Genomic DNA, 26,934 nt, shown 5'->3' with positions numbered 1-26,934 from the left:
GGCAGATTGAGATGCCGTGAGTTATAATAATAATAATATAAAGCGCTGGTCTAATTTGGAAAACTCAAAAAAGAAAAAAAAGGCTTGGGATTGTTTTATTGGAGCCCGCTGCCAAAAAAAAGGGAAGCCTGCAGAGTTGAGAAAGAGATGGAAATCCATCAGCTGACAGCGTGATTCTCTGCTGTGCTGTGCAGACAGGACTGCGCTTTCTGGGCTGGAGGTTGGGCTCCCAGATCCCAGATCCAGTCTGCCAGGAGACATTCCCAGTCTTGCTTGCACTGGTGCTGATGTGCTCATCCACACCCACTCCCAGTGCTCCTATCAGCTCAAAAGAAGTCTGTCTAAACGGCATGTGGTAACAGACTAGACCGAGGGAACAAGAAGAGTAAAAGCACATCTCAGGCAGTCTGAAAACAACATTCCGGCAGGAGTGGGGAATCTTTTCCATCCCAGGGATGGAAAGCCTGGCTTTAGATGACAAAGACATCCACAGAAGGGCCTCTACATCCTCACATACAGGCAGGCACATTCGAGTGATGCTTCAACTCTACTGACCCTAAGCAGGGAAGGGCTTTTCCAAGTCAAAACCAGCACTCTGAATTGGGCCCCCCAAAAGACAGAGCCAGTGCAATAGCATTAGTACCAGCTGCTGAGAAAGACTCCCTGCCCCAAATCCTAGTTGACAGCGCTGAGCTAGGTGGGCCAATGGAATGACTTGGTGTAAGGCAGCTATCTATGTTCCTGCTTGCCATCTGTGTTAAACAATTCAGTAGCCTGTAGGCTGCAGTTCGGCTTGTAATGCTAAACACCCCCCTAGAACAGGGATGGGGAACAGATACTGCTGAGCCTCCATCAGCCTCAGCTCACAGATGCCGGCTCCGTGGGCTCCTGAGCACCCACAAAATTCCCCACGAAGTGCCCGGGCTCCCACAAATTTCAGCGCAAGGGCCATGCACGCTGCATGGCACCCACGGCCCAGGGCACCCAAAGTCGTGGGGCGAAGCTGGCACTCCTGCCTCAGCCAGGGTGGTCAATGGTCAGGGATGATGGGAGCCGTAGTCCAACAGCATCTGGAGAGCCAGAGGTTTCCCATCCCTGCTCTAGAAGAACACAAGCTAAGGTGTGGCCATGGATGACCCTTATCCAGGCTTCCTGCTACAAATTCTGAAGGATGAATGGATTCACACATTCAGCTGTGTGTGTGTGTGTGTCTGTCTGTCTGTGGATCCTCTCACAGTCACACAATTCTGTAAACATTTCAGTAAGGTTTTGAACAGACATCTCAAAAGTGCACTACCAATTACAGTGGTACCTCGCAAGACAAATGCCTCGGAAGACGAAAAACTTGCAAGACGAAAGAGTTTTTCATTTTCTGAGTTGCTTTGCAAGACGGATTTCCCCATGGGCTTGCTTCGCAAGACGAAAACGTCTTGCGCCTTTTTTAAAAAACCGCCAATGCATTCCTATGGGAAACCGTCAATACACAGCAGTGCTTCGCAAGACGAAAAAGCTCGCAGAACAAAAAAAACTCGCAGAACGAATTAATTTCGTCTTCTGAGGCACCACTGTATTAGAAGTGGGCTTCTAAACACAAGCGGGGGGGGCAAGGCTTTCTGAATACTTTCTTCCATTGAATAGTTTCCAAAGGAGTAGCTGTCTTAATCTGACACACACACACCCCCGGGGGGGGACACACAGGAAGGATTCCCGTGGCACCTTATTATGATGGCATAAGCTTTTGTGGACTAGAATCCACTTTATCAAGATGTGGACCACATCTGATGCAATAGCATCTCATCCACAAACACTTATGCGAGCGTAAATTTGTTAGTCTTTTTTAAGCTCCTCTGATTTTTTTTTCTTCCAGTAAAAACACTCCTAAGAATTCTGAAATAGCTTGCAACTTAAAAACAGGTTCTTAACAATGCTACAGGTTTTTTGGTCTTTTGAATACACACAAAACCCCTGTTGTCTTTCTCAACCTTCACTGTATACTAGTCAGAAAGAAGCAAGTCAACTTTGAAAACAGGCTTCCTTTTCCTTCCTGGAAAATAGGCCACACAAGGAGGTGGACAAGGCTTGGACTGGATGATTGAATCGCTTTTTCAGAATGCCAAATGCTGTGGCGTTTAGACCTCTGATAGCATCAGTGTTGTCTTAAGCAGAATTCCAGCTGGTCCTTAACTACTTCCTGGCTGCCACTGTAAGCAGATGGGTTTGATTTTACAAGGTAGCGGGCTTTGGGGTTTTTTGTTTTTAAAGAGTCTTCTTTTATATTCAAAGGCAAGTTTGTGCTCCCCATGTTGGTAGAAAAGGACTTTTCATATTTTAAATGCAAAAGCAAATGCAGTCTGAAAATAGCTCTGAGACTGGAAGGATTCATGAAGGTCCATTCAAGAACAGGTGGACAGATGCTTCCAATCCTCATACGTTCATTCATAAAGCCCAGCAACGCCTCCCTTGCCTTCACTTGTTCCATGAATCCTATTTCTCTCCCCGCAACCCCCCTCAGTTACCATGATTACCTTGGAGTTTGGGGAAATCGTGCAGGTGCCATTTTGGTAAAGGACGTTATTACCATTGCTGCTGAAAGCCTAACTTTGTTCCCGTCCAGTAATTTGAACAAAAAAACCCCTAAGTGTTCTTAAACCGCATCAACTGTTTAGCTTCTTGGTGAAATGGCAGAACAGGCTTCCTGAATTGTGGAAAGTGGTTTGTAGCTAGCTAAGATGTCTACAACAAAGTAGAAAGGCTGTGTGCGTGTGCTTTTAATGCAAACAGGAAAAGCAAAGGTTCAAGTAGAGGCAACAAAAAACTCCTTATTTAAGGGCTGGAATGTTGGCAGCTTGTCACGCGGTCAAAAGGTAGAATATAAACCATTTTTACTCAGGCTTTACATTCCAGAGGACCAGCAAACCAAAGCTGGGTGTCTTAAAATTTGAGCATTCAGCAACAGTAGCAACAAACTTCGTGTGCTTCCCCCCCTATGTTTTCGATTTCCATAGTTTAGGGGGAAAACATGAGAAGTGTACCTACCTTTCTGAAGCCAGAAGAGGCCTCCAGGCAGGGCTCATTCCTGCCAAGCTGTGCAATGTAGCCCGATGGCCCCTCGAGGACCAAAGGAACCATATACACAAATCCATTTATTACAGAAAGCTGGAATTTAATCTGATCGTACTGCTTTGCATTTTCTCGTTGACACAAAACTGCCAGCCTAGTCATTCCTCTGCGTGCTTACGGTTGTTGCTCTTTTATTTTCCAAGGAGATGTACCCCCACCACCACTGTTTTTTCGTTGCTGCTGCTGAAGATTGACCTGCATGCACTTTTAGAGCCAAGGCCTCCAAAATGTGAAGTGACACCTACCGTCAGCGGCCTGGTGAACCGTCTCACTCGTCGCCAGGCTTCAGCCTCATCTGGGCTTGCATGTGAGCAATCATCTCCTGCATGCGACGCAACTGTATGAAGGCAGGAAAGGAAAGAGAATTCTAAATGCCCAGCACAATTTAAACAGGTTCCTAGCACAGTTAAAACAAATGCCATGAAAACCTATCTTGCAGGGTTTGATTTGGCCAGCGTGTTTGCCTCTGCTTTGTCAACTAGGGCCCTGGTTTTCAACTAGCTTAGGGGTGGGGGTAACATGTAGCCCTCCAAATGTTGTTGGGACACCAGTTCCCCAGGCCCACCAACCACACCGCAGCAGGGCCAGTACAGAATCTGGAGGGGCAGCAGGCTCATCAACTCTGAACTGGTGGGTTAGCAAACTGGTGAGTTGCAGCCTGGCCTAAGGCCTGTCATAACAGAAGCCCTAAGGCAGAGAGCTGGCAGTTGCATTGCCTTATCCTGTTGCAGCCGCTTCTTGTGAGCCAGTGTGGTGTAGTGGTTAAGAGCGGTAGTCTCGTAATCTGGGGAACCGGGTTCGCGTCTCCGCTCCTCCACATGCAGCTGCTGGGTGACCTTGGGCCAGTCACACTTCTTTGAAGTCTCTCAGCCCCACTCACCTCACAGAGTGTTTGTTGTGGGGGAGGAAGGGAAAGGAGAATGTTAGCCGCTTTGAGACTCCTTAAAGGGAGTGAAAGGCGGGATATCAAATCCAAACTCTTCTTCTTCTTCTTCTTGCATTTTATCGTGATGGCTCTTAAAAATTACTAACACTTAAAGGAGCTATAATTCCTTGTTTTATTATTTTCATAAGCTACCTTAACTGTAATTCGTCGGAGATCAGGGATATAAATACATTAAAAATACAAATAGTCAGTAAGGAAAGGAATTCATGGGAGGAAAGGCAGGGACATTTATGGGAACAGGAAATAGAGAAGGCACATCAAATCAACAGGACTGTCAGCCTTTTTGCATATATAATATTAAATTGGGGCTATCAGGAGCACCTGGCATCCTCAGAAAGCTGCCACAGCTTCATCGGGGCATAAAACTAACATGAATAGTTAAGTAAGTAGCACATGAGACTCTTAATCTCACACTGAGCAAAAGATTCCTGCATTGCAATGCTTGTTTAACCTGGAGGTAGGCTGTCTGAATTGTGCATTGCTTTGTAACGATTTGTTGGGTCTCTGGACCGTAATAAAGATTGATTGATTGATTGATTGATTGATTGATCGATTCCTGCATTGCAGGGGGTTAGGCTAGAGGACCCTCGTGTTCCCTTCCAACTCTACAATTCAACGATTCTATGTTCTCTAAGACACTTTTTTAACAACAACCACAACAACCCTTTTCAGGCAGCTGGGTTTAGCTGCCATTCAAGTTTCCCAAAAGGCTCCAAAACCATAATACAGTGGTACCTCGGGTTAAGTACTTAATTCGTTCCGGAGGTCCATTCTTAACCTGAAACTGTTTTTAACCTGAAGCACCACTTTAGCTAATGGGGCCTCCTGCTGCTGCCGCGCCGCCGGAGCCCGACTTCTGTTCTTATCCTGAAGCAAAGTTCTTAACCTGAAGCACTATTTCTGGGTTTGCGGAATGCGTCACCTGAAGCGTTTGTAACCCGAGGTAACACTGTACTGGGTCATTGTGGGAAATGAAAATGGCAGTTAGTCTCAGTCACCTATCATTGCTGCGACTCACCACTACCAGATACATTTTTTCCAGGGTGCTCGGGCAGAGGAAGGCACTTTGGCCAAAGCCTCCTCAAACCTGGAGCTGGCCCTAGCCAAAGCCCCGCCTCTTTTCTCCAAGGGCAGCGAGGCCAGGGGATGTGTTCTTTGCCTGCCTGGCAGGAGCTGGTGGGAGTTGTAGTTCAGAACACTGAGAAGGCACCAGGCTGGTGGATAAGACTGCTGCTTGTATTTATAAAGGTAAAGGTACCCCTGCCCGTACGGGCCAGTCTTGACAGACTCTAGGGTTGTGCGCCCATCTCACTCAAGAGGCCGGGGGCCAGCGCTGTCCGAAGACACTTCCGGGTCACGTGGCCAGCGTGACGAAGCTGCTCTGGCGAGCCAGAGCCGCACACGGAAACGCCGTTTACCTTCCTGCTAGTAAGCGGTCCCTATTTATCTACTCGCACCCAGGGGTGCTTTCGAACTGCTAGGTTGGCAGGCGCTGGTACCGAACAACGGGAGCGCACCCCGCTGCGGGGATTCGAACCGCCGACCTTTCGATCGGCAAGCCCTAGGCGCTGAGGCTTTTACCCACAGCGCCACCCGTGTCCCTCCTGCTTGTATTTATACACAAGACTTAATTTCAGTGACCCCTAACAAGGTTGCATTGAATGCACCCTCTTGGGGGTGGGGGGACACATTCCCTTTGGGAATGAGCAATCGTTTTCAACACTCTAAACTGACAGTATCATTAAAACCCATCTGCTCAGCGGTGCCGGCAGGAGCTTTTCAAGGCAGACTGCTCATCCTACGTTCCATGTAAAGAACTGAAATGATCTGGCCTCGTGACATTTACCTTTACGAGGAGGAAACAAAGAGCCTCTCATAAATATTCAGGGCAGAAAACGAGCTCCCTTTCCCCTCTCTCCCTGCGAGTGTGTGTGTGTATATGTGTGCGCGCAAACACACACACACACACACACTCATGCTGGTTGGCAGAAAGTAAAAGCAGGAAGCTCAACCATCCATAGGAAAGGATGTCTGCTTCAACTGATTTGAAAAACAGGCCGAGGAAAGAGCACGTGAGCAGCCATGATTCAGAGCCCATGTCAAGGCCCTGCTCAGGGCATCTCCACCAAATGAGATAGAGGCAGGTGATTGGTGGTGGATTGATGGCTCTGCTGATGGGGTCCAAAGGAAAGGAAAGCAATATATTCGGCACCAGCTTGCCTGCAGGAGTAGCTGGGAGGCGGCATACAGGGCGTTATCCAAGAGTCTTGAGGGACTCCGCTCTGGATTTGTGTAGGGTTTAATCCTTCACCTTTTCTCCCCCCAAATATATCCCACAAGGCAGCAGAGGTGTAGGATCAGAGTTTTCCTTCTCCTAGATCAGCAGTTCTCAACCTGTGGGTCCCCAGGTGTTGTTGGACTACAACTCCCATCATCCTGAGCTCTGGCCTTGCTAGCTGGGGGTGATGGGAGTTGTAGTTCAACAACATCTGGGGAGCCACAGGTTGAGAAAGGCTGTCCTAGATGAGCTACCTTCCCAGGTTGATGAGCCTCATCTGCCCCTCACTTCCCTTTACAGCACATGCAGAAACAGCTTTCTTGACCCTTGGACCCACAATCTGCCAGGGGCCATCTGCGCTTGCAGGGGAAGCCCCTAACTCACTGAGGGTTTGGGACCCATCAACGACCCTCACCTGGTTTAGCTGGCTAATTGAAGCCATTCCTGGGGTGTATCCACTGTCACATGCTGACAGCTTTTAGAAGCCACAGGTGAGAACCGAGTGCAAGGCACCTCCATCATTCTGCCTGGACACTGAGGTCCAGATGGACGGAGTATAAATAATAATAATAATAATAATAATAATAATAATAATAATAATAATTAGGCAGACAAACTAACCCAGGGGCATGGCGTGCCCCCCACCAGGGGTACCACCCCTCCCCTAACACCCCAATAATGGGACTATATGGTGTATACAGTGGTACCTCGGGTTAAGTACTTAATTCATTCCAGAGGTCCGTTCTTAACCTGAAACTGTTCTTAACCTGAAGCACCACTTTAGCTAATGGGGCCTCCCACTGCCGCCGCACCGCCACTGCACAATTTCTGTTCTCATCCTGAAGCAAAGTTCTTAACCTGAAGCACTATTTCTGGGTTAGCAGAGTCTGTAACCTGACGCGTATGTAACCTGAAGCGTATGTAACCCAAGGTACCACTGTATTACAAAACATTCAAATAAACTGCATGCATTTCTAGTCTTATACATCATGGGTAAGGTAAAGGTACCCCTGCCCGTACGGGCCAGTCTTGCCAGACTCTAGGGTTGTGCGCCCATCTCACTCAAAGAGGCCAAGGGCCAGCGCTGTCCGAAGACACTTCCGGGTCACGTGGCCAGCGTGACATCGCTGCTCTGGCGAGCCAGAGCCGCACACGGAAACGCCGTTTACCTTCCCGCTAGTAAGCGGTCCCTATTTATCTACTTGCACCCGGAGGTGCTTTCGAACTGCTAGGTTGGCAGGCGCTGGGACCGAACAACGGGAGCGCACCCCGCCGCAGGGATTCGAACCGCCGACCTTTCGATCGGCAAGCCCTAGGTGCTGAGGCTTTTACCCACAGCGCCACCCGCGTCCCTATACATCATGGGTACAAGCGGCTATTTATTTGATGGAGGGCATGTTTTGACTAGTTGTCCAGCACAACTGAGCCACAGAGATTCCTCCAGTAGATCATACAAGGCCCTACTATGGACAAAAGGAAAGGAAAAAATAGGAGACAACCAGGACCGCTGCAGAGCCTGTCAGCCGTTTAGCCAACTAAAACTGAGAGAGACAGAAATAGCCACCTCTTAACTAATAAAACCCAGCAGAGGATTGCAGGGTGAAGGACCAAGAGAAGTTTCAGGGCCGTGGAGAAGAAAATAACAGGAAGACGTTCCCACGATGCTAAATGCACTCTTTGGTATTCAAGGTATTTTTAACTAGCCACTAATCTCGCTGCGCACAGGCCAAAAAACCCACACACAATCAGAAGCCAGTTTTAATGCTTATTTTTTTCAAGTCTCCCGCGGGAAACGTGTTTTTTCCATGGGACTTCTTTGGGCATCATAAAAGAGACATTCTTCAAGTGTGACAAGCTGCTGCGCCCCAGCTATTTATGGACAACAGTTTTCTCCCCCATCTTTGCGTTTAGAACAAGTTGAACAATAAAGGCCGCAAAATTATTGTCCCCCTTTCCCCCCCCCAAAAAAAAATTAACAAGAATTTAGAAAACCTGAAAATAAGCCATCTGTGGGGCAAGGCAGGGGGAATCTAAGAACTTTGAACAGACAACTCAGAAAAGTCCCTTGCTACATGAGAACCAATGCAGAAATTGGAAGTTTTTGCCCTGCGCCATCAGGTATGAAAGACAGCAGGCCACCAAAGACTCACTGAAGCCAGTGTACTCATGTCCTATTCTGGGCTTCCCAGAGGCAACTCAATGGCCACTGTGGAACAAGGGTGGCTAACCTCACCCTCCAAAAGGGCTTGGAACTGGACACTGAGGTCCAGCTCTGAGGGCCTTCTGGAGGTTCCCTCACTGCGAGATGCAACATTACAGGGAACCAGGCAGAGGGCCTTCTTGGTGGTGGCACCCGCCCTGTGGAACGCCCTCTCATCAGATTTCAAGGAAATAAGCAACTATCTGACTTTTAGAAGACATCTCAAGGCAGCCCTGCTTAGGGAAGTTTGTTTTATTCTGTTTTTAATCTGTTGGGAACCACCCAGAGTGGTTGGGGGAAACACAGCCGGATGGGCAGGGTATTATTATTATTATTATTATTATTATTATTATTATTATTATTATTATTATTACAGTGGTACCTCGCAAGACGAATGCCTCGCAAGACGAATGAGTTTTTCGTTTTCTGAGTTGCTTCGCAAGACGAATTTCCCTATGGGCTTGCTTCGCAAGACGAAAACGTCTTGCGCCTTTTTTTAAAACCGTCAATGCATTCCTATGGGAAACCGTCAATGCACAGTGGTGCTTTGCAAGACGAAAAAATTCACAAGACGAAAAAACTCGCAGAACGAATTAATTTCGTCTTGCGAGGCACCACTGTATTATTACTACTACTGCTACTGCAGCTTAAGCTGCAACAGCAAGGAATATTTTAATTTTGTGAAATAAGCACAGTGCTCGTGGGGGCACCTGCCTATTCAGCCCAGTTCTGTAACAGGGACAGAAATTTCCCCCACCCTGATAATCTACATGGATCGGCTAAGGAGGAAGCGGGCATGGGGAGCTCACACCCAATTTGGGCCATACCCAACACTGGCAAGTGGCCCCCGGAGGGCTTGGCCAAGGATGAATGCAGCCCTCGGGCCAAAAAAAGGTTAGCCACCCCTGCACTTTAAGACAGACAAATGAGAAGGCAAAGGCAGAGGACATGCTGTGGTCCATCCTCCCAGGCTGGCAGCTTTTAAGCAGATCTGGATCTTGCTAATGATAAGCCCTGTCCATGCATTCTTTGAACACTTGCAAACACAGTGTGTGTGTTCAGGAGCAGATGTGCAGGCGTCGCCACCACCCCCACTATGGATGTTGGTGAATTCTGATGGGGGGGAAACGGGAGAGGAAATTAGCAGTGGGTTGCTTATTTGTCCCGTCTGGAACAGTAATAATCTACCCAGCAAACACCATTGGTATTTGCTGTTGCGTTTGCTTCAGTCCACAAACAATACATAAATAATTGCATAAATCACTTACATAATTTCACCATGGAAGACGATTAACATGGGTTTTGGTGGAAGATGAATTGCAGCAGAGTGGAAACAGCGCTGCATGTGACTACAAGGCAGAACAAAAAACAATGCCTTCCTACATCCCTGTCCCCTCTGCCCTAAGAGGACAACTTCAAGGTGTGTCCGTTCCTCCTACACACTTTATGCCCACACCCTATCTTTTGAACTCATGGAAAGGGTCACAGTCTGCCAGGACTGGAGAGTCCCATAGCTTCTAATCACCAGGTTCTGGTTGGCATGCATTTCTCAGAATTAGCAAGGTTATCTTCTTGACCCCACATCCTAAGCAGCAGAATCAAATCAATATCTCTCATTCATGCGAACAAGAGAAGAGTGTTTCATTGCACCTCAAAGACTTACAGATCAACTGTGGCATGAATGCTTTGTGCAACTGTAAATGTAATAATCAACTGCATTTCAAAAAGCAAGCCCCCTAAACTTGTTAAAACCAGCAGAGTCATAAATGTACCTTGGAGATCTTGTTGTAACAGACTAACACAGTTAACTCCTCTGTTATTCATCTGTTATCAGTGCTAATTTCTCCAAGGGTGAATAATTTCACTTCACACTGAACTTTTATATTTGTGCCCCTGCTCTGCTTACTGCTTCGTGTTAAATATTATCTTCTGGCTTTCCCAAATTCCTACATTATCTACTTATTTATCAGCCCTTGGGGAGTTGACAGCAGCCAAGCCTGTACCACATTACGCCCCCTTGTGGCTTCCTTAAGTACAGGCTTGCGTTTATTTTGGTTTAATAATCTGCAATATAAAAAAGCAACATTTCTAGAAATAGGATATATAGTGAGGCCGAAGAGGGAAAATAGAAGTTGACGTGCACACGGTACAGCCATGCGTGTTAAATTACAGAATATGTTTACTGCTAGCTAAGCACTGTTTATTTACGAGCTGCTCTGCATTACTTTAGAATGTCGGTTATTTTCCAAAACGAAGACTGCTTTAAGAAGCTAATGCAGCACAGAGCAAGAGAAAATGATTTAAGCTAGATGTATAAATGTTGAGCAAGAGACATAAGGTCAGTCTTCAGATCAGAGTGCTATAGGATGATACCTTCCAGTAGTGGCCTTTGAGACTTTCTGTTCTAGTTCAGTGGTAGCCAACATGGGTCCTCCAGATGTTCTTATACCACAACTCAATCACTGGCCATTTGAAATGCTGAGGAGGCTTGATGCAAATTACCCAAGAACATCCAGAGAACACCACGCTGGCTACACCTCTGTCCTAGTTCAACCTTCTCCCCACGTTCCTCAACTACAATTTCCATCATCACCCCTGGCCACTGGCCATACCAGCTGCAGCTGATGGGAGCTGGAGGGCAAACACCTGGAAGGCACCAGCTTGGGGAAAGCTTACCTAACAAGTGTATGATCTAACAGGTGAACACGCCAACATGTGTGGTGCCATGGTGCGTGCACACAAAAACACCCCCCAAAAATGTTGGTAGGGCTTCACCTAGAAGAGCTGCTCTGTCTCTGGTAATGTGGATGAAAAGACCATTTGAAGCACATCTGTAATGGGCCTAAAGGGAGGGGCAGAGAAGCACTGATGTGGAGAGTCTCCCTACAAAAGGTGCAGATCCGAACAGCGGTAAAGTGGAACCTTAGAGAAGCCATGGGAATGGCTAACACACACAAGGATTTTCAACACTTAACGTTCAATCAGACATAAACAAACAACCCTATTAATTTTTTGTTGGGGGCGGGGGAAGAGACTAATTGTAACACACAAGGAGGCTAATTGTTTGTAACACAAGGACAGTAGACTGATTGTAAGACACAAGGACAGTAGACATAGCATCCTATGGCACAGTGAAGACTAACAGGTCTACAGTAACAGAAGCTTTTGTGGACTGGCATCCACACTGATGGAGGCATGGATCTAAAACAAACATTGGTGACATCTCATGGTTAGCAGTGGAGGCTAGTCCATAGGGTGACTGGGGCACTGCACCACTAACCTTAGTCTGCCCTCAGTATGCCAACACCTGCTTCCTCCTCCTCCTCAGTCTCAGCCCTTGTAGAACTCAGCATTGAGGTAGATGACAACAAAACCAGAATGAGTTGGCTCTGCTTGTCATTGACTCTAGCTATACCCATTCATGCTCTGGTTCCTCCTACTGTTGGTCACCCTGCCAGTACCAAATAGACACCAGGCACCACTGGTTGCCACTGAGGAGCCATCTTAACTCTGAGAACTGGCTTGAATAAAGCCAATCTTTGGCTTAGCTAAACCTAGCAGTAAGGAGGTCCGGGGGGGTGGGGGGGACTCCTGTCCCAGAGCCCACACACTTGTGTGCACTTGCTAAACCAGGATTTGGTTAACAGCGTCATGCAAAGTAACTCAGCATGTATATATAGAATAAGATTGTAAACAGGCCACGAAATGCAACACACACAGCTTGTCGTATTTCTATTTGAAGCTCAAATATCCTTCTTAAAGTGACCAAAGGAGGATAGCAGAAATGTGCTTGATGGCATCTTGAGATCTGCAGAAGGGTAGTCAACTCTATCAAGTCTCCCTATGAATATCCTTCTTTGCAGACACAACTAGTTTTGTATCTGGAGAAAAGGCATAAAAAAGGCAGTTCCGAAAACAAAAGCCAGCTGCTGGTGGGAGGGCAAAAAATAAATGTACACATGTCCGAAATGATCTTGCAACACGGTCGAAGAAAGCAGGCAAGAGATTAATGGCTCCAACCAGCCAAGCACAGTGTCCTTTGATAAAATCCATAATGATTATTTAGCAGAAGTGATGTCTTGATAATGGTGGACCTGGCACCTGCCCAAGACTTCATCCCCCACCCCCCGAGGTTATGTAAACCTTGCAAATCTGTAAATAGAACTTCAAGCATCATTACTGCTCAGAATGTAAAAACAGAAAGGGAAATTGATGTTTGTGTTCTCAGCAAAGGCCAAAGAATGTAAGCCCATTTCCTCTGGTTTGCCCCCTAACCCCCCCAGTCCTCCCCCAACTCGACTCCTCAGCAGACTGCTTTGGAGATAAAGAGATTTCGTGCCACCTTATCTACACAAGACTAAGCAAAGCCTCTTCGGTCCTTAACAGAAATGACAGACAACAGGAATTCAACAAACATTTGTTTTCTTGCAATATCTGTCCAATCCTTCCCAACTTTAAAACAGCAGCTGTTTATGGCAGGCCTATCTCACAAGGAGCTCACCCTCCAAATACAGCCAAAAGCCTTCAACGTATATTTGTATATAAATCCAAAACTAAGGCACAGAGGAGGTCACTTAATCCCTTCCGAAAAGAAAAATGCACTGGCCTCATTCCTGCAACGGAATCCTGGCTAATAAGGCAGGATATACATGAGTAGCATGCACCCATATGCCACTCCATTGCTGTCACTCTGCAATGGAGCAGCACACCACAAAGCAGCAGCTGACCACGGTTTCCCATTACGCGCAGATTGGAAACCATGGTTAATGGCTTCCTAACAATTCCAAAATTCGAGAGCCAACTTCACTACTTACACTGATATTTCTGGGTACCCGGGTGAGTGCCTACCTGCCAGTTTAGGACAACTATTCATGAAGTGGACTTAAAAAACGAGACTTGCGTCTGCTTCAATCCAGTGTTTGCAACCAAGGTTAGGAACAGAAGTAGTGTTAGCCACCAAAGTGGCAAATTAACCAAATAGGGGATTAGACAAATCCAATGGAGAAGAAGGCTATCAAGAGCTACTAGCCATTATAGCTATGTTCTACTTCCAATGTCGGAAGCAAATAGCCTCTAAATATTGCTAGGAATCACAAGTGGGCAGCGCGATGGCAGTCATGATGTTCTTCAGCTTCCAAAAGCTTTCGCCACAATAAATTTGCTAGTCCCTTAAAGGTACCGCAAGATTACTTGCGGGCTTTGATACTTCATTGCTTGCGTGGTGCACGACACTATGCAAAAACGGGTCACCTTGTGTCACAATTGACAGGGAAGCAGACTTGCTTACCTATCAAACTTGTTCTGCGGGAGGTGTGAGCAATACAGATCCTTGGGTGCTGCCCAGATCCAGTTCCCCAGCCCCGATTTGTCCACACATAATTATACACGACATTCCAACCATAAGGCTCCCAGTACGTATAAGGCTCAAAGTATAAGGCTTTGAGCACAATTCAAAGTGTTGGTGCTGACCTTTAAAGCCCTAAACGGCCTCGGTCCAGTATATCTGAAAGAGTGTCTCCACCCCCATCGTTCTGCCCGGACACTGAGGTCCAGCTCCGAGGGCCTTCTGGCGGTTCCCTCAATGCAAGAAGCGAAGTTACAGGGAACCAGGCAGAGGGCCTTCTTGGTAGTGGCGCCCGCCCTGTGGAACGCCCTCCCATCAGATGTCAAAGCGATAAACAACTACCTGACATTCAGAAGACATCTGAAGGGAGCCCTGTTCAGGGATGTTTTTAATATGTGACATTGTAGTGTATTTTTCATCTTTGTTGGAAGCCGCCCTGAGTGGCTGGGGAAACCCAGCCACATGGGCGGGGTACAAATAATAAATTATTATTATTATTATTATTATTATTATTATTATTATTAAGTCTGCTTGCTTTCAGTTTTAGTTTTCATAATGAAACTTTTGGGAAAGTGGGTGTTGTGCCTACTAACCCAAGAATGGGAGGCCTGTAACCCTCCAGATCTTGCTAGACCAGCACTCCCATCATTCCTGACCACTGGCCATGCTAGATGGAGTTGATGAAGAGATGGCAGCCCAGCAACATTAGGAGGGCCACAGATTCCCCACCCATGTGGGGAAGCTGCTCGCTGTCTGCACTAGTGGGTAGCTGTAGAAACAGGATAAGGGAGCTGTCCATCTCGCCAAACGTCCTCCCATTCTGCATTTGCACATTAAATGTGCATTCTTAATACGCTCATCATGTTTCATTGTACATTTTATATTTATACAACAAAGAGGCTTGGAAATACATTCGGGAGAGTTCAAGAGGGGAAAAGGACGGGTGGTTTGCTTCTCTGTTGTTTTGCTGACAGTTGCCAAATACCCTGGAACAGGGAAACTCAGCAGGAAAGAGGAGAGTCAACATCAATATTATCACGGCATCTTGCGTGGTAGGTTAAGCTAACAGCTGCTACGTTCAGCCAAGACTCAGACTCCGCTCAGAAGTCAAACTCTTGGCAAAGACTTTTTGAGAAATCCACCCAAGGAAAAAGCTTCTAGCCTCTTCCACATTTCAGAATCAGCACTGACGCCCCTATGTGTGGACAGCCAAAGTGGTGTAATGCTTAGTGTTGGACTGGAACCAGAGATACTCAGGTTCAGCGCCTCTGGCGACCATGAAGTTCACTAGGTCACCTTGGGCCAATCTTGGTCTAATCTACCCCACAGGGCTGCTGTGCAGACAGAGGGGGAGGGAACGAAGAACCATCTGCATCACCTTGAGCAACTATGAGGAATGGCGGGATTAAATGTGATACAAACAAACATTACATGGTTCAGGGGAAGCTAGCAGGCTCAAAAGAAAATAAGAGCCAACACTCTTCCAGTTTACAAAGGCTTCCTCCTACAAGACCTCCTGCCATGAGAAGAAGAAGAAGAAGAAGAAGAAGAAGAAGAAGAAGAAGAAGAAGAAGAAGAAGAAGAGTTTGGATTTGATATCCCGCTTTATCACTACCCGAAGGAGTCTCAAATCGGCTAACATTCTCCTTTCCCTTCCTCCCCCACAACAAACACTCTGTGAGATGAATGGGGCTGAGAGACTTCAAAGAGGTGTAACTAGCCCAAGGTCACCCAGCAGCTACATGTGGAGGAGCGGGGAATCGAACCCGGTTCCCCAGATTACGAGTCCACCGCTCTTAACCACTACACCACACTGGCTCTCATTAGTGGCCCTTGACAAAATCCTGCTCCGTAAACTACGCAAGAAGCCAAGCTTCCAAGAAATTTGGAGTGCAGTTTTGGAACTAATACCTACACAACCAGAAGCAGTGGGAGGGACAATGCAGGGAGGGAGATGTCTCAGATGTAATAATGGTTGTTCATCTGGGACCCCAAAATGGCACTAACCCTTATCTGAGCATGCAAGCCTGACATGCCAAACAATGAACAACCAACATGGAAAAGCTGTGATTAAAAAGGGAGGGGGACACACACGCAAGGGCTGAGGGAGGTAGAGGAACTGGGAGGCGGACAGGTAATAGGGGACTGCAATATTTTATTGTAACAATGTGAAAATCCTAATCAACTACAGTGGTACCTCGGGTTAAGTACTTAATTCGTTCCGGAGGTCCGTTCTTAACCTGAAACTGTTCTTAACCTGAAGCACCACTTTAGCTAATGGGGCCTCCCGCTGCCGCCGCGCCACCAGAGCACGATTTCTGTTCTCATCCTGAAGCAAAGTTCTTAACCTGAGGTACTATTTCTGGGTTAGCGGAGTCTGTAACCTGAAGCGTATGTAACCTGAAGCATATGTAACCCAAGGTACCACTGTATAGATAAAACAAAGGCTTCCCCACTGATTAACTGGAGGCCAACTTCACCGAAACATAGGTATTAACAAATTTGTCTTAGGCCTCGTTCTCAAACCTGAATCTAGGCCTAACCACTTCACCCTGATAAAATGTTCCCACACCTTGTTGGGGGTCAGGGGTGGGGAGAAAGGGGTGGATTCCTACAGGGGGGGGGGGACTAGCATGTCAAAAATTAATCTGGACTGCAAGACTTTTTCTCTGCTAACATGCTAGCTTCCGATGTGGAAGGATTTACATATTTGAAGTAAGGTGGGGAACAGACAGATGGCTGTGACAAGTAGAAGCAGCCAGCAGTGGGCGCCAGATGTTTAGCTATCAAACAGAAGTGGAATCATATACAGTGGGCCACACTTTTGGAGCGGGCAAGGATATGGGATACCGTGCACAGACCTGGTGGCTGCACTAGGAAAAGTACATCATAGAGCTGGAAAAGATGCTGCAAAGGACAACCAAAACGATTGAGAGACTGCAGCTCCCTTGTGAAAAAAGAGGTGCAACATTTGCAGCTTTTCATATTAGAAAAAAAAGCTGAATAAGGTGCAGGGAGGCGGACGTGACACAGGTGTGTTAAAATAGGAGTGGTGTGAAGAAAGCAGGTAGGCCCTCACTCACAGGACTAAAATTAGGGGATGATCCAATAAAGCAGAAGAGAGGGCCCTTCAGGACAGGCAACAGGAAGAACGTCTTCATAGAGCACATAGTTGTAACTGTGAGGTTCACTTCCACAAGGTGTGTCGATGGCCACCAAGCTGGATGGCTTTAAAAGGGCAGGAGACAAATTCATTCATTTGTATGTGCTGGTGTGTGTCTTTTTATATAATGCTGTTTTACTGGTTTCAGGTTGTGCTTTGGTTTTTTTTGTGATATATAGTTTCTTTTTTTTTAGACTGTATGCCTCTTAGAGTTATTCAAAGTATTAAAAGGTAAAGGGACCCCTGACCATTAGGTCCAGTCGTGACCGACTCTGGGGTTGCGGCACTCATCTCGCTTTATTGGCCGAGGGAGCTGGCGTACAGCTTCCGGGTCATGTGGCCAGCATGACTAAGCCGCTTCTGGCGAACCAGAGCAGCGCACGGAAACGCCGTTTACCTTCCTGCCAGAGTGGTACCTATTTAGCTACTTGCACTCTGACATGCTTTCAAACTGCTAGGTTGGCAGGAGCAGGGACCGAACAATGGGAGCTCACCCCGTCGCAGGGATTCAAACTGCCAACCTTCTGATTGGCAAGTCCTAGGCTCTCTGCTTGTTAAACCACTCTGGGAAGTGTAGCTCTGTGAGGGGAATCGCTGGAAGGAGAAGGGGGACAAAACTAGGTTGAATCGGTTCCACATCCCATTGGCTCACGCTCAACTTATTGTTGGGCTTCCTGCCCCCCCACTCCCAGTGGGCACCAGTCACCACTAGCGGTTGTGGATTAAAAATGGGAGGCACAGAGTGTGAGGAAGCATGCTCTGAATGCCTTGAGGGTTAGGGGTTGTAGAGAAGAAGCAGTAAGAAGTAGAAGCTAAATATTTGTGGGGATTCGAACCGCCGGCCTTCTGATCGGCAAGTCCTAGGCGCTGTGGTTTAACCCACAGCGCCACCCACGTCCCATTCAAAGTATTAAGCGTATATAAATGCTTTTAAGTAAATAATGTGCCTCTGAATACCAGTTGAAAGAGGACTATGGTGCTCAAGTTCTGTTTCTGGACCTCCCGGAAGCATCTGGTTGGCCACTATGACAACAGGATCCGAGACCAAGATGGGCCTCTGGTCCGATCCAACAGGGCTCTTCTGACGCCAGAAATAAGGATTGTACTCAAATGGATTTATTTTTATTTGCACTCATTCAGAATGTCATTAATTCAGCCGAGCGCCTCGCTGCTAATGAGATGTTAACTTAGTTTTGCTCGCAAGCTTACCTCAGCCTCCTTCTGCTGGAGGATCCTGTCTTTGTCCACAACTTCTTCTTCAACAGGCCTGTCGGGTACAAGAAATGCACATTAGCATCACAGGTGCTAAAGGACAAGGGTTCAGATCTTGAGCAGAAACATAATGCAGCCAACTAGACAAATTGGTTTTATTAAAAATAATTTGTTCAGCTGGAAAAGAAACCTAGCTCCTTTAATCAGACAGATTTTTTTAAAAAAATACGTGTTTTCAATGCAAGTTCTTACAAATATGCAGGTGGCAAAAACCGTCTTAGAAGAGGCATTTCCTCCTTTACAGGTGGGAACGTCTCTTCTGGGATTAAGCCCTGCATTATCTAAAAACAGGGATGTTGTTAGACTATAACTTTCAACATCCCAGATCACTGGCCGTGCTGGTTGAGGCTGATGCAAGTTGGGAGTCTGGCAACATCTGATCTAAAAAGCAAAGAAATATGCTTTTTTTGCTTCAGGGCAACTGTTTTATTCATTTACCGACTGCTGTAAAAGGTAAAGGTAAAGGTACCCCTGCCCGTACGGGCCAGTCTTGACAGACTCTAGGGTTGTGCGCCCATCTCACTTAAGAGGCCGGGGGCCAGCGCTGTCCGGAGACACTTCTGGGTCACGTGGCCAGCGTGACATCGCTGCTCTGGCGAGCCAGAGCCGCACACGGAAACGCCGTTTACCTTCCCGCTAGTAAGCGGTCCCTATTTATCTACTTGCACCCGGGAGTGCTTTCGAACTGCTAGGTTGGCAGGTGCTGGGACCGAACAACGGGAGCGCACCCCATCGCGGGGATTCGAACCGCCGACCTTTCGATCGGCAAGCCCTAGGCGCTGAGGCTTTAACCCACAGCGCCACCCGCGTCCCTACCGACTGCTGTAGATGTAACCAATTAGAATTCAGACAATGATTTGACCCGAGTTTCCATATTGTAACCCTTCTCCAAAAATGCAAAGGAGGAAGTGCCTTTCTGCACTTTTCTCAAGCCCAGGCAGCCTTGCAGCTGTCACCTTCTCATTCTTCACTCTTGTTTTGTATAAGGAATTTCCTGGATTTTTACACCCTAATTCTGTCCTACACTTCAGTGGAGCCATTTCCTCTGCCTACCCCCCTACCCACACCCTATGGCACCAAGTTATAAAACAAAGAACCAGCCCAGACACACACAGTCATTTCCTTAACTAGAAATATTTCTGCACTCTCGCGCCGAGCGATATCAAAGAGAAACAAGTTTTTTTGTCAGGAAAGGCACAACACGAACAGAAAAGATTCACACACTAAAAACAGAATGGTCAAGGGCACAATATTCACACAGAGGGACTGAAGTGAGTTTAGAGTGGCATCAGGAAGAGGAATTAAGACATTTTTAGCCAAGATAATTTGCCTGGTTATATAAAATTAACACAGAGAGAAGGAAGCTGGGACATTCTCAATCAAGAATCATTGGACTACAGTAGTACCTCTGGTTGCATACTTAATTCGTTCCAGAGGTCCGTTCTTAACCTGAAACTGTTCTTAACCTGAAGCACCACTTTAGCTAATGGGCCCTCCTGCTGCCACTGTGCCGCGGAACACGATTTCTGTTCTCATCCTGAAGCAAAGTTCTTAACCCAAGGTAATATCTCTGGGTTAGCAGAGTCTGTAACCTGAAGCATATGTAAGCTGAAGCGTATGTAACCCGAGGTACCACTGCACATTTCTGAAGGTTGAAGAGTCAAGCCTCGGCAGATGAAGTTGATGGAACAACTTCATGGAACTGGCATGGAACTGGCATTCCATTCCATGGAACTGGCAGAAATGACTGGCAGAAGCCGAGACCAGGGAGAAGAGTCGGTGGAAGAAGATTGGAAAAAATTTAAAGCTTATCTACAAAAACATTGTAAAATTAATGAATGTTAGAAGGATGCTGGAATGAAGTTATATGGTCTTAGCAGAAATGTAATAAAGAATTAAGTAAAAGTGGACTGATAACGGGACAAAATGAAAAATTTAAGGTTAGACCGTTAAGATAAATTATAGAACAAAAATTGAGAAAGATGGAAAGAATTTGCTGAAATAGTTAATTGAAATAGAATACAAAAAAGGGAGGTGTGAGGAGGTCAATGAAACAAGTTAATGAAAGGTAAAGATATGGAATATTGGATGTGTGTGTTTAGTGTGTTGTGGGTTTTTTTTCTTGTTTTTTTTCTTTTTTTGGTATTGTTGTATTGCCTTTTTATTGTAATTGTAATGTATGTTTTGTTAAACTTTTTATTGTTTCTTCTACTTCTTTTTTCTGTAATTTCCAAACTTCTAATAAATATTTTTATTTTTATTTTTTAAAAAAAGAGTCAAGCCTTACAGGCATGAACACCACTTGACTGATTCCTCGGCACTCAACAAGCCACAGCTGAATTAGTGAGTTATAACAGCATTGAACACGCTGCATTTGAGAGGGCATTTAAAAGTTCTGTCCATATGGTGTTTGATTTGGTTTGGGGCTGGTTCATTCAGGCACACAGATCTCAACTTGACATCAATAGATGAACATGTGTGAAAACAGCCCTTTGCCTTTCCAGTGCAGTCTGCAAATAGGGACTCTTGAACACGGTCCACTGTGACCATCTGCCCATGCTGTTTTAAATTATACGAGATATGTGCAAGACGTATAGGAATTGCTATGAGATCTACGCATGAGACAGGGAAGGGGCAACAGCATTGGATGCAGAAGGCTCAGTCCTTAAAATATTTACCGTATTTTTTGCTCTATAAGACTCACTTTTTCCCTCCTAAAAAGTAAGGGGAAATGTGTGTGCGTCTTCTGGAGCGAATGCAGGCTGCGCAGCTAGCACAGACGCCAGAACAGCAAGAGGGATTGCTGCTTTCACTGCGCAGCAATCCCTCTTGCTGTTCTGGCTTCTGAGATTCAGAATATTTTTTTTCTTGTTTTCCTCCTCCAAAAACTAGGTGCGTCTTGTGGTCTGGTGCGTCTTATAGAGTGAAAAATACGGTAGTTTAAAACACCAGAAGCAGTCTTATACCAGGTCAGATTAACTGTCACCTATTGTCTACAATGGCAACAGTTCTCTAGGGACTCAGGCTTTCCCATATCCAGCTACCCGATCCATTTTAACTGGAGATTCCAGTGGCTGAGCCTGGGACTCTCTGTATGAAAAGCATATGCTGTACTACAGAGCTACAGTGTGCCACAATCCTAGATTATGGATCTCAGGGAGCAGCACTGGGAGAAGATTTTGGTCTGGAGAGCTGCCGCCGGACAGAACAGGCATAATACGGCTAGATGAACAAACAGCCTGACGTAGTATAAGGCAGATTTCAATGTTTGTATGCACATTCCCCATATCTATCTAAACGGCCCAAGTCAGATGGGCAACTTAAGAATAAAGGGTTGCATCCAACAAGGTTGACCCATTTGCAAATACCTAAAGACACCTCCAGAGGATCAGGGGAATCCCCAGGACAGATCTGGGGGGTGCATGGGAGTGGACTCTCCATTGAGCAAGCTACAGTTCTTGCGGAAACAAGACAAGTTTGGATACAACCCAAAGATTACATCAATTACTGAACGAATACTGGGTGGGGGAGAGAGATGTCATATTTCACAAAGCCCTTAGCTGGTATACTTTCTGGAGCTTGCATGCAGACGCACACACACACACACACTCCATCCTAGCTGGATCAGTGGTTTCTTCCTGTTAATTAACACAGAGGAAGCAATTTAAAACAGGAGCCCCTTCCCCTTGGTTTCCGTGTGTGTTTTCAGGCTAGGAAAAGGAAGGGAGAGGTTACGAGAATGAGATCAGCAGATACAGGAGTTGGGGAGGGGGTTGTTTCTGAAGCTACTTTTAAGAGCAAGGCTGGGCAGAGTCATAAGGGAGAAAGCACAACTCAAGAGAGAGACTCACTTGCCGGTGCGTTTTAGCCTCTCTGACCGGAAGTTTTCGTAGTGCAAATCTTGAGTCACTTCTTGAAGATCCTGCATGTGGGTCCTGAAACGAGAAACACAGCTTTTAACTTCCTTTGCCAGGAGCTCCCAAGTCAAATTTTATTAAGTTAGGTTCATCTCTTAACTGGATAAAAAGCAGCATCACAGCCTTTACAGACATGATTCATGCCAATGCTTTTTTTCATGCCACTTCTTGGCCAAAGTACAGCCGTACCTTGGCTCTCAAACGCCTTGGCTCCCAAACAAATCGGCTCCAGAACGATCAAAACCCAGAAGTGAGTGTTCCGGTTTTCAAACCTTCTTTGGAAGCCGAATGTCCGACAAGGCTTCCGTGGCTTCCGATTGGCTGCTGGAGCTTCCTGCACCCAATCAGAAGCCGTGCTTTAGTTTTCGAACATTTTGGAAGTCGAACGGACTTCCGGAACAGATTCCATTCGACTTCCAAGGTACGACTGTACCTGAAATCCACGTGCAAGGAAATTTATATATGCAATAAAAACAGAATGAAGTTATAAACAGGCAACCCACAACTCAACAAAAACAATTGAGGAGCCCACAAATACATAAATTTGGGCTAAGAATAGAAAATTCAACCACTATTTAAAAAAATAAAGAGAAAAATCTTGTTTCAGGCCCATACTCTCCACACCGTATGTTTAAAGTCCTATTATACCGCAACAGAGTCACTGCTTCTGTCAAAGAATGCTGAGAATTGCAGTCTGTAAAGTGTTTGAGATTTGTTAGAAGACACCCCTATTCCCCTCACCGAACTACAATTCCCAGAGTGGTTTCACAATCAATCCCTCTTCCCAAGGAACTCTGTTAGGGGAACAGGGGTCTCTCCTAACAACTCTCAGCATCCTAAAACAACCTTTGCCAGGATACTTTGTGGAAGCAGTGACTGTTTAAAGGTGGGGAAGACTCCGTGTCTGAACCCTTGGAGAGCCATTGGCCGTCAGTGCAGATAATACTAAGCTAGGCAGACCAATGGTCAGATTCAATATAAGGCAGCCTCCTATGTTCCCCCCAATCCATTGTTTATTCTCTGAACTGCCCTGAGCCCTGCAGGGATAGGGTGGTATAGAAATTCAATGAATGAATGAATGGTTTTCTCCATTTTTACTAACCCATAATAACTGAAATGCTATATTTTCTGTCTTTTCAATGACAAGATCCATAAGCTTAATTTAAATTTTAACCTGTTCCAAACTTCAAGTAAAAACAGCCAGTATTCTGTTCCTACAACCCACATCCTCAACAATTCCCTACTGCGGTGCTACATATTGGTAAGCTTCGCACAGGTCCACCTGCTTTAGAAAAATATCTATCTGGGATGTTTTCTTAAATGTGGTGCTAAGAGGAGCTTCCTAGCCTGGAAAGTGTCATATGTGAATGAAGACGGGAGTGTGGGGGACCAGTAGCATGTAAAGTGAATGTACAGTGGTGCCTCGCAAGACGAAATTAATTCGTTCTGTGAGTTTTTTCTTCTTGTGAATTTTTCGTCTTGCGAAGCACGGTTTCCCATAGGAAATGCATTGACGGTTTCCCATAGGAATGCATTGACGGTTTTAAGAAAAAGGCGCAAGACGTTTTCGTCTTGCGAAGCAAGCCCATAGGGAAATTCGTCTTGCGAAGCAACTCAAAAAACAAAAAACTCTTTCGTCTTGCGAGTTTTTCATCTTGCGAGGCATTCGTCTTGCGAGGTACCACTGTACTCTTCCATCAAGTCAGCCTTTTCACTTGACCTACAGACACAATAAAATACAGCATCTGACCTCCACCTTACTTGCAGAAATAGTCTTCACTATCACTGTGGCTTCAAAGGTGAAAGTCACATGTGACATGGAAAGAATCCAGCAGGGGGAAATCTTTGACTGGAACTTTACCAAGCCAAGGATGTGTAATGGAATCAAATGCCACAAAATTGCTGTAACCCACAAAGCCTGATTAATGGAATTACCCCAGAAGGAATAACTCAGACATTATTAAGAGTCACACAGCTAAGTAGCACTTTTGGGATTATCAACCCTAACATATTCCTGGAATTTTACTATATTTAGTTTCTCAGCACTTGCTGCAAGGAATGCTCCGCTTGACTTGTTTCAAATCTTTTTTGGTGCAATTGCATTGTTAGAGGAGATAACATGCATTAGTCGAGGTGCGTGTGCATGTACGGAGGGGTGAGAGAGAGAGATCTGTACATTGACAAGGAAGCTATAACATATCTTGTGGCTATGATTCAGAACAGATACGCATTGCAGAATAAAACTAAAATCAACTTCAATCTCTTGCAAAAGCAAATACTGAAATAACTCAGATTCCAAGAACCCCCCTTGCCAATCAGAGCTGCAATATGATCAAGATGAATTCTGAAACATCCTGACATTTCCAATTTAAATTCCTTTAGGGATTTCTGCTTCCAAATATGGTACATTCCAATTAAAGCAAGCCAGATTTTAAGCAAGCCACCTATTTCCTAACAGCATATTTTTATTGATTATTTAGCCAAGAAACAAAAGACAAAAGCAGTTTCAGTATAAAGAAAGAAGCAGAGCTCTCACATGAACCACGCAGCTAAGGAGGCGAACATGTTTTTGTGGACAGTATGGACAAAGAGGCATCTCTCTCTGACAAACACATTTTGTTAGAGATGCCTGTAGTTTAAGACTAAATAAGGGGCTCTTACTTACACCAGCATGGTGCGTAACTTCAGGAAATCATTGTGCTCCGGATTCTCGACTTCCACCACTCCCCAGGGATACAGGCGACCTCTGATCTTTTTCCCTTTCACTTCAATAAGTTGGTTGGACCCAATCACAGCAAAAGGAATGCTAGCCTAGATGAGTCAATAAATTCCATTTTATAAGATCATCGATGAATAATGCCGATGGTACGAGTCAACTTGCCACTTAATACCCTGACTGTTCAAACGTTTTGGCACAACATTCCACAGAAATCTCCACTTTCATTTATGCTGAAGTGCAAACTTTGAACTCATGGGTAGCTTTTTAAAAAAACAACAACATTGATATATTACCTTTTTTGCAAAGGTAAAGGTAATTTCGGATACAGGCTCAGAAACTGGAGTTGTGAGATGTTGGCAAGGGTATTATTTCAACTGCAAAAATGGGAAGTCAATATGCCTTCCTGTATGCAAAAATTGTAGCAAAAATAACACCTACGTCAGGCATATATTTAAGTTAGACGAATGCCTAATTTAGCACCTGTTGATGTTGAACCCACCTTCAGAACTCGGGTCTGTTCTTTGAATTCCTCGTCCTCATCAGAATCTGCATCAGGTAATTGGTAAATCCTTATGCCATGTTCAGAAATCTCATCTAAAACCTACGGGTGCAGGCAAGCATGAGACAAAAACGCAGGGGCGATTTTTAGTTACATTCTACATTAGATGTACATACATGAATTCTGAGAGCCTGCGGTGGTGCAGTGTGTTGAGACTTGGATCTGGGAGACCAGGGTTCAAATCCTCGCCCAGGTATGAATCTCCCTGGGTTACCTTGGGCCAGTCACTCACTCTCAGTCTAACCTATCTCAAGGTGTTGTTTTTGGGATTACCGTATTTTTCGCTCCATAAGACGCACTTTTTTCTTCCTAAAAAAGTAAGGGGAAATGTCTGTTCATCTTATGGAGCGAATGTGTGGTCCTTGGAGCCGAATTGCCCAGGGGCAAAAAGCAGATCATGCTTTTTTTTTTGAAAGCGGGAAGTGGGTGTTGTAACAAAGCCGTTGATCGTTTGCCGATTGGGGAGAGAGATATGGGACGCTAGAGATAAAGGAGGCTGCCTGGGAGGGTAGAGGTAAAGACAGCAAACTTGCAAAGGGGGGAAACAAGAAAACTAAAGCAAAATCACGCACCCACTGTTGCGCAAAAAAAATGGCGCAAAAACGTGGTTACAAAGCACGGATTCACATGGATCCTCAAGATTTTTGCATTGGGTTACCCCAAATTCACCATCAGATCACATGTCTGTGGCCACAGCATGAACCACAAAAATCATACATCCACTGTTTCGTTCAGAATATATTTTTTTCTTGTTTTCCTCCTCTAAAAACTAGGTGCATCTTATGGTCAGGTGCGTCTTATGGGGTGAAAAATACAGTGAATTAGAAGAGGGGAAACCGTGTACACCACCTTGTGTTCCTTGGAGAGAAAGGTGTGACATAAATGAAATGATTACCATTAATAATAAATTGTATTCTTATGTTGTTGCCACTCAAACCCCAGAGTTTGCATTATTTCAGCTATTAAGGGATTTGTTCCTAAAGCACTGACCTATTCTTCCATTTTTCTTACACTCCTTCGTGGTGATTAAATTGATTGCTTCTACTAGCAAATGCCACTAGATTGCAATATGAAGTTACTGTTTAAACACTATCCCTAGACAGAAAAATAGTTAAGAGTTATTGATTATTTAGCTTGTTATTGGGGAGCGGGGAGTGTTTGGTAAAAAAATAATGAAAAAATAATTTTGCAACAGGGAATGATTTGGTTTAGCACTGCAAAATGCAGCTGTTATTTGGGAGGGGAAGTAATCTTGACTCACTTTGGAGCTTAACAAAATTATGAATTGGCGTTTCCTCTTGCACAGAACCCAAAAGACTAAGATAATTTTCAGTTGTGCAAAATCCAGCAAGCCTCCCAAAGGCATGATTTTGAAGGAACTGGGCTTCTGGAGAGAAAACCCCAAGACCTCCAGAG

General features: G+C 45.5%; 2 protein-coding genes across 2 annotated transcripts in view; one reads left to right on the top strand and one right to left on the bottom strand.

Annotated features, from left to right (window-relative positions):
• Positions 1-26,934, top strand: part of HIRA (histone cell cycle regulator) — a 378,609-nt gene that overhangs the window by 144,438 nt on the left and 207,237 nt on the right. The gene's annotated exons all lie outside the window — the stretch shown is intronic.
• LOC310666847 (septin-2) overlaps positions 1-26,934 on the bottom strand; it is a 63,750-nt gene that overhangs the window by 8,548 nt on the left and 28,268 nt on the right. The window contains exons 8-12 of the mRNA XM_083418350.1: positions 25,459-25,560; positions 24,906-25,051; positions 22,175-22,258; positions 18,261-18,318; positions 3,366-3,457 (exon numbers count right to left, since the gene is read on the bottom strand). Coding sequence (XP_083274476.1) covers positions 3,389-3,457; positions 18,261-18,318; positions 22,175-22,258; positions 24,906-25,051; positions 25,459-25,560 — 459 coding nt within the window. The 3' untranslated portion in view covers positions 3,366-3,388. The remainder of the gene's footprint in view (positions 1-3,365; positions 3,458-18,260; positions 18,319-22,174; positions 22,259-24,905; positions 25,052-25,458; positions 25,561-26,934) is intronic.

This window comes from Podarcis tiliguerta, assembly GCF_965153285.1.
Source record: "Podarcis tiliguerta genome assembly, chromosome: 16".
Classification (NCBI taxonomy): domain Eukaryota; kingdom Metazoa; phylum Chordata; class Lepidosauria; order Squamata; family Lacertidae; genus Podarcis; species Podarcis tiliguerta.
This window is presented reverse-complemented; position numbering and strand designations above follow the sequence as displayed.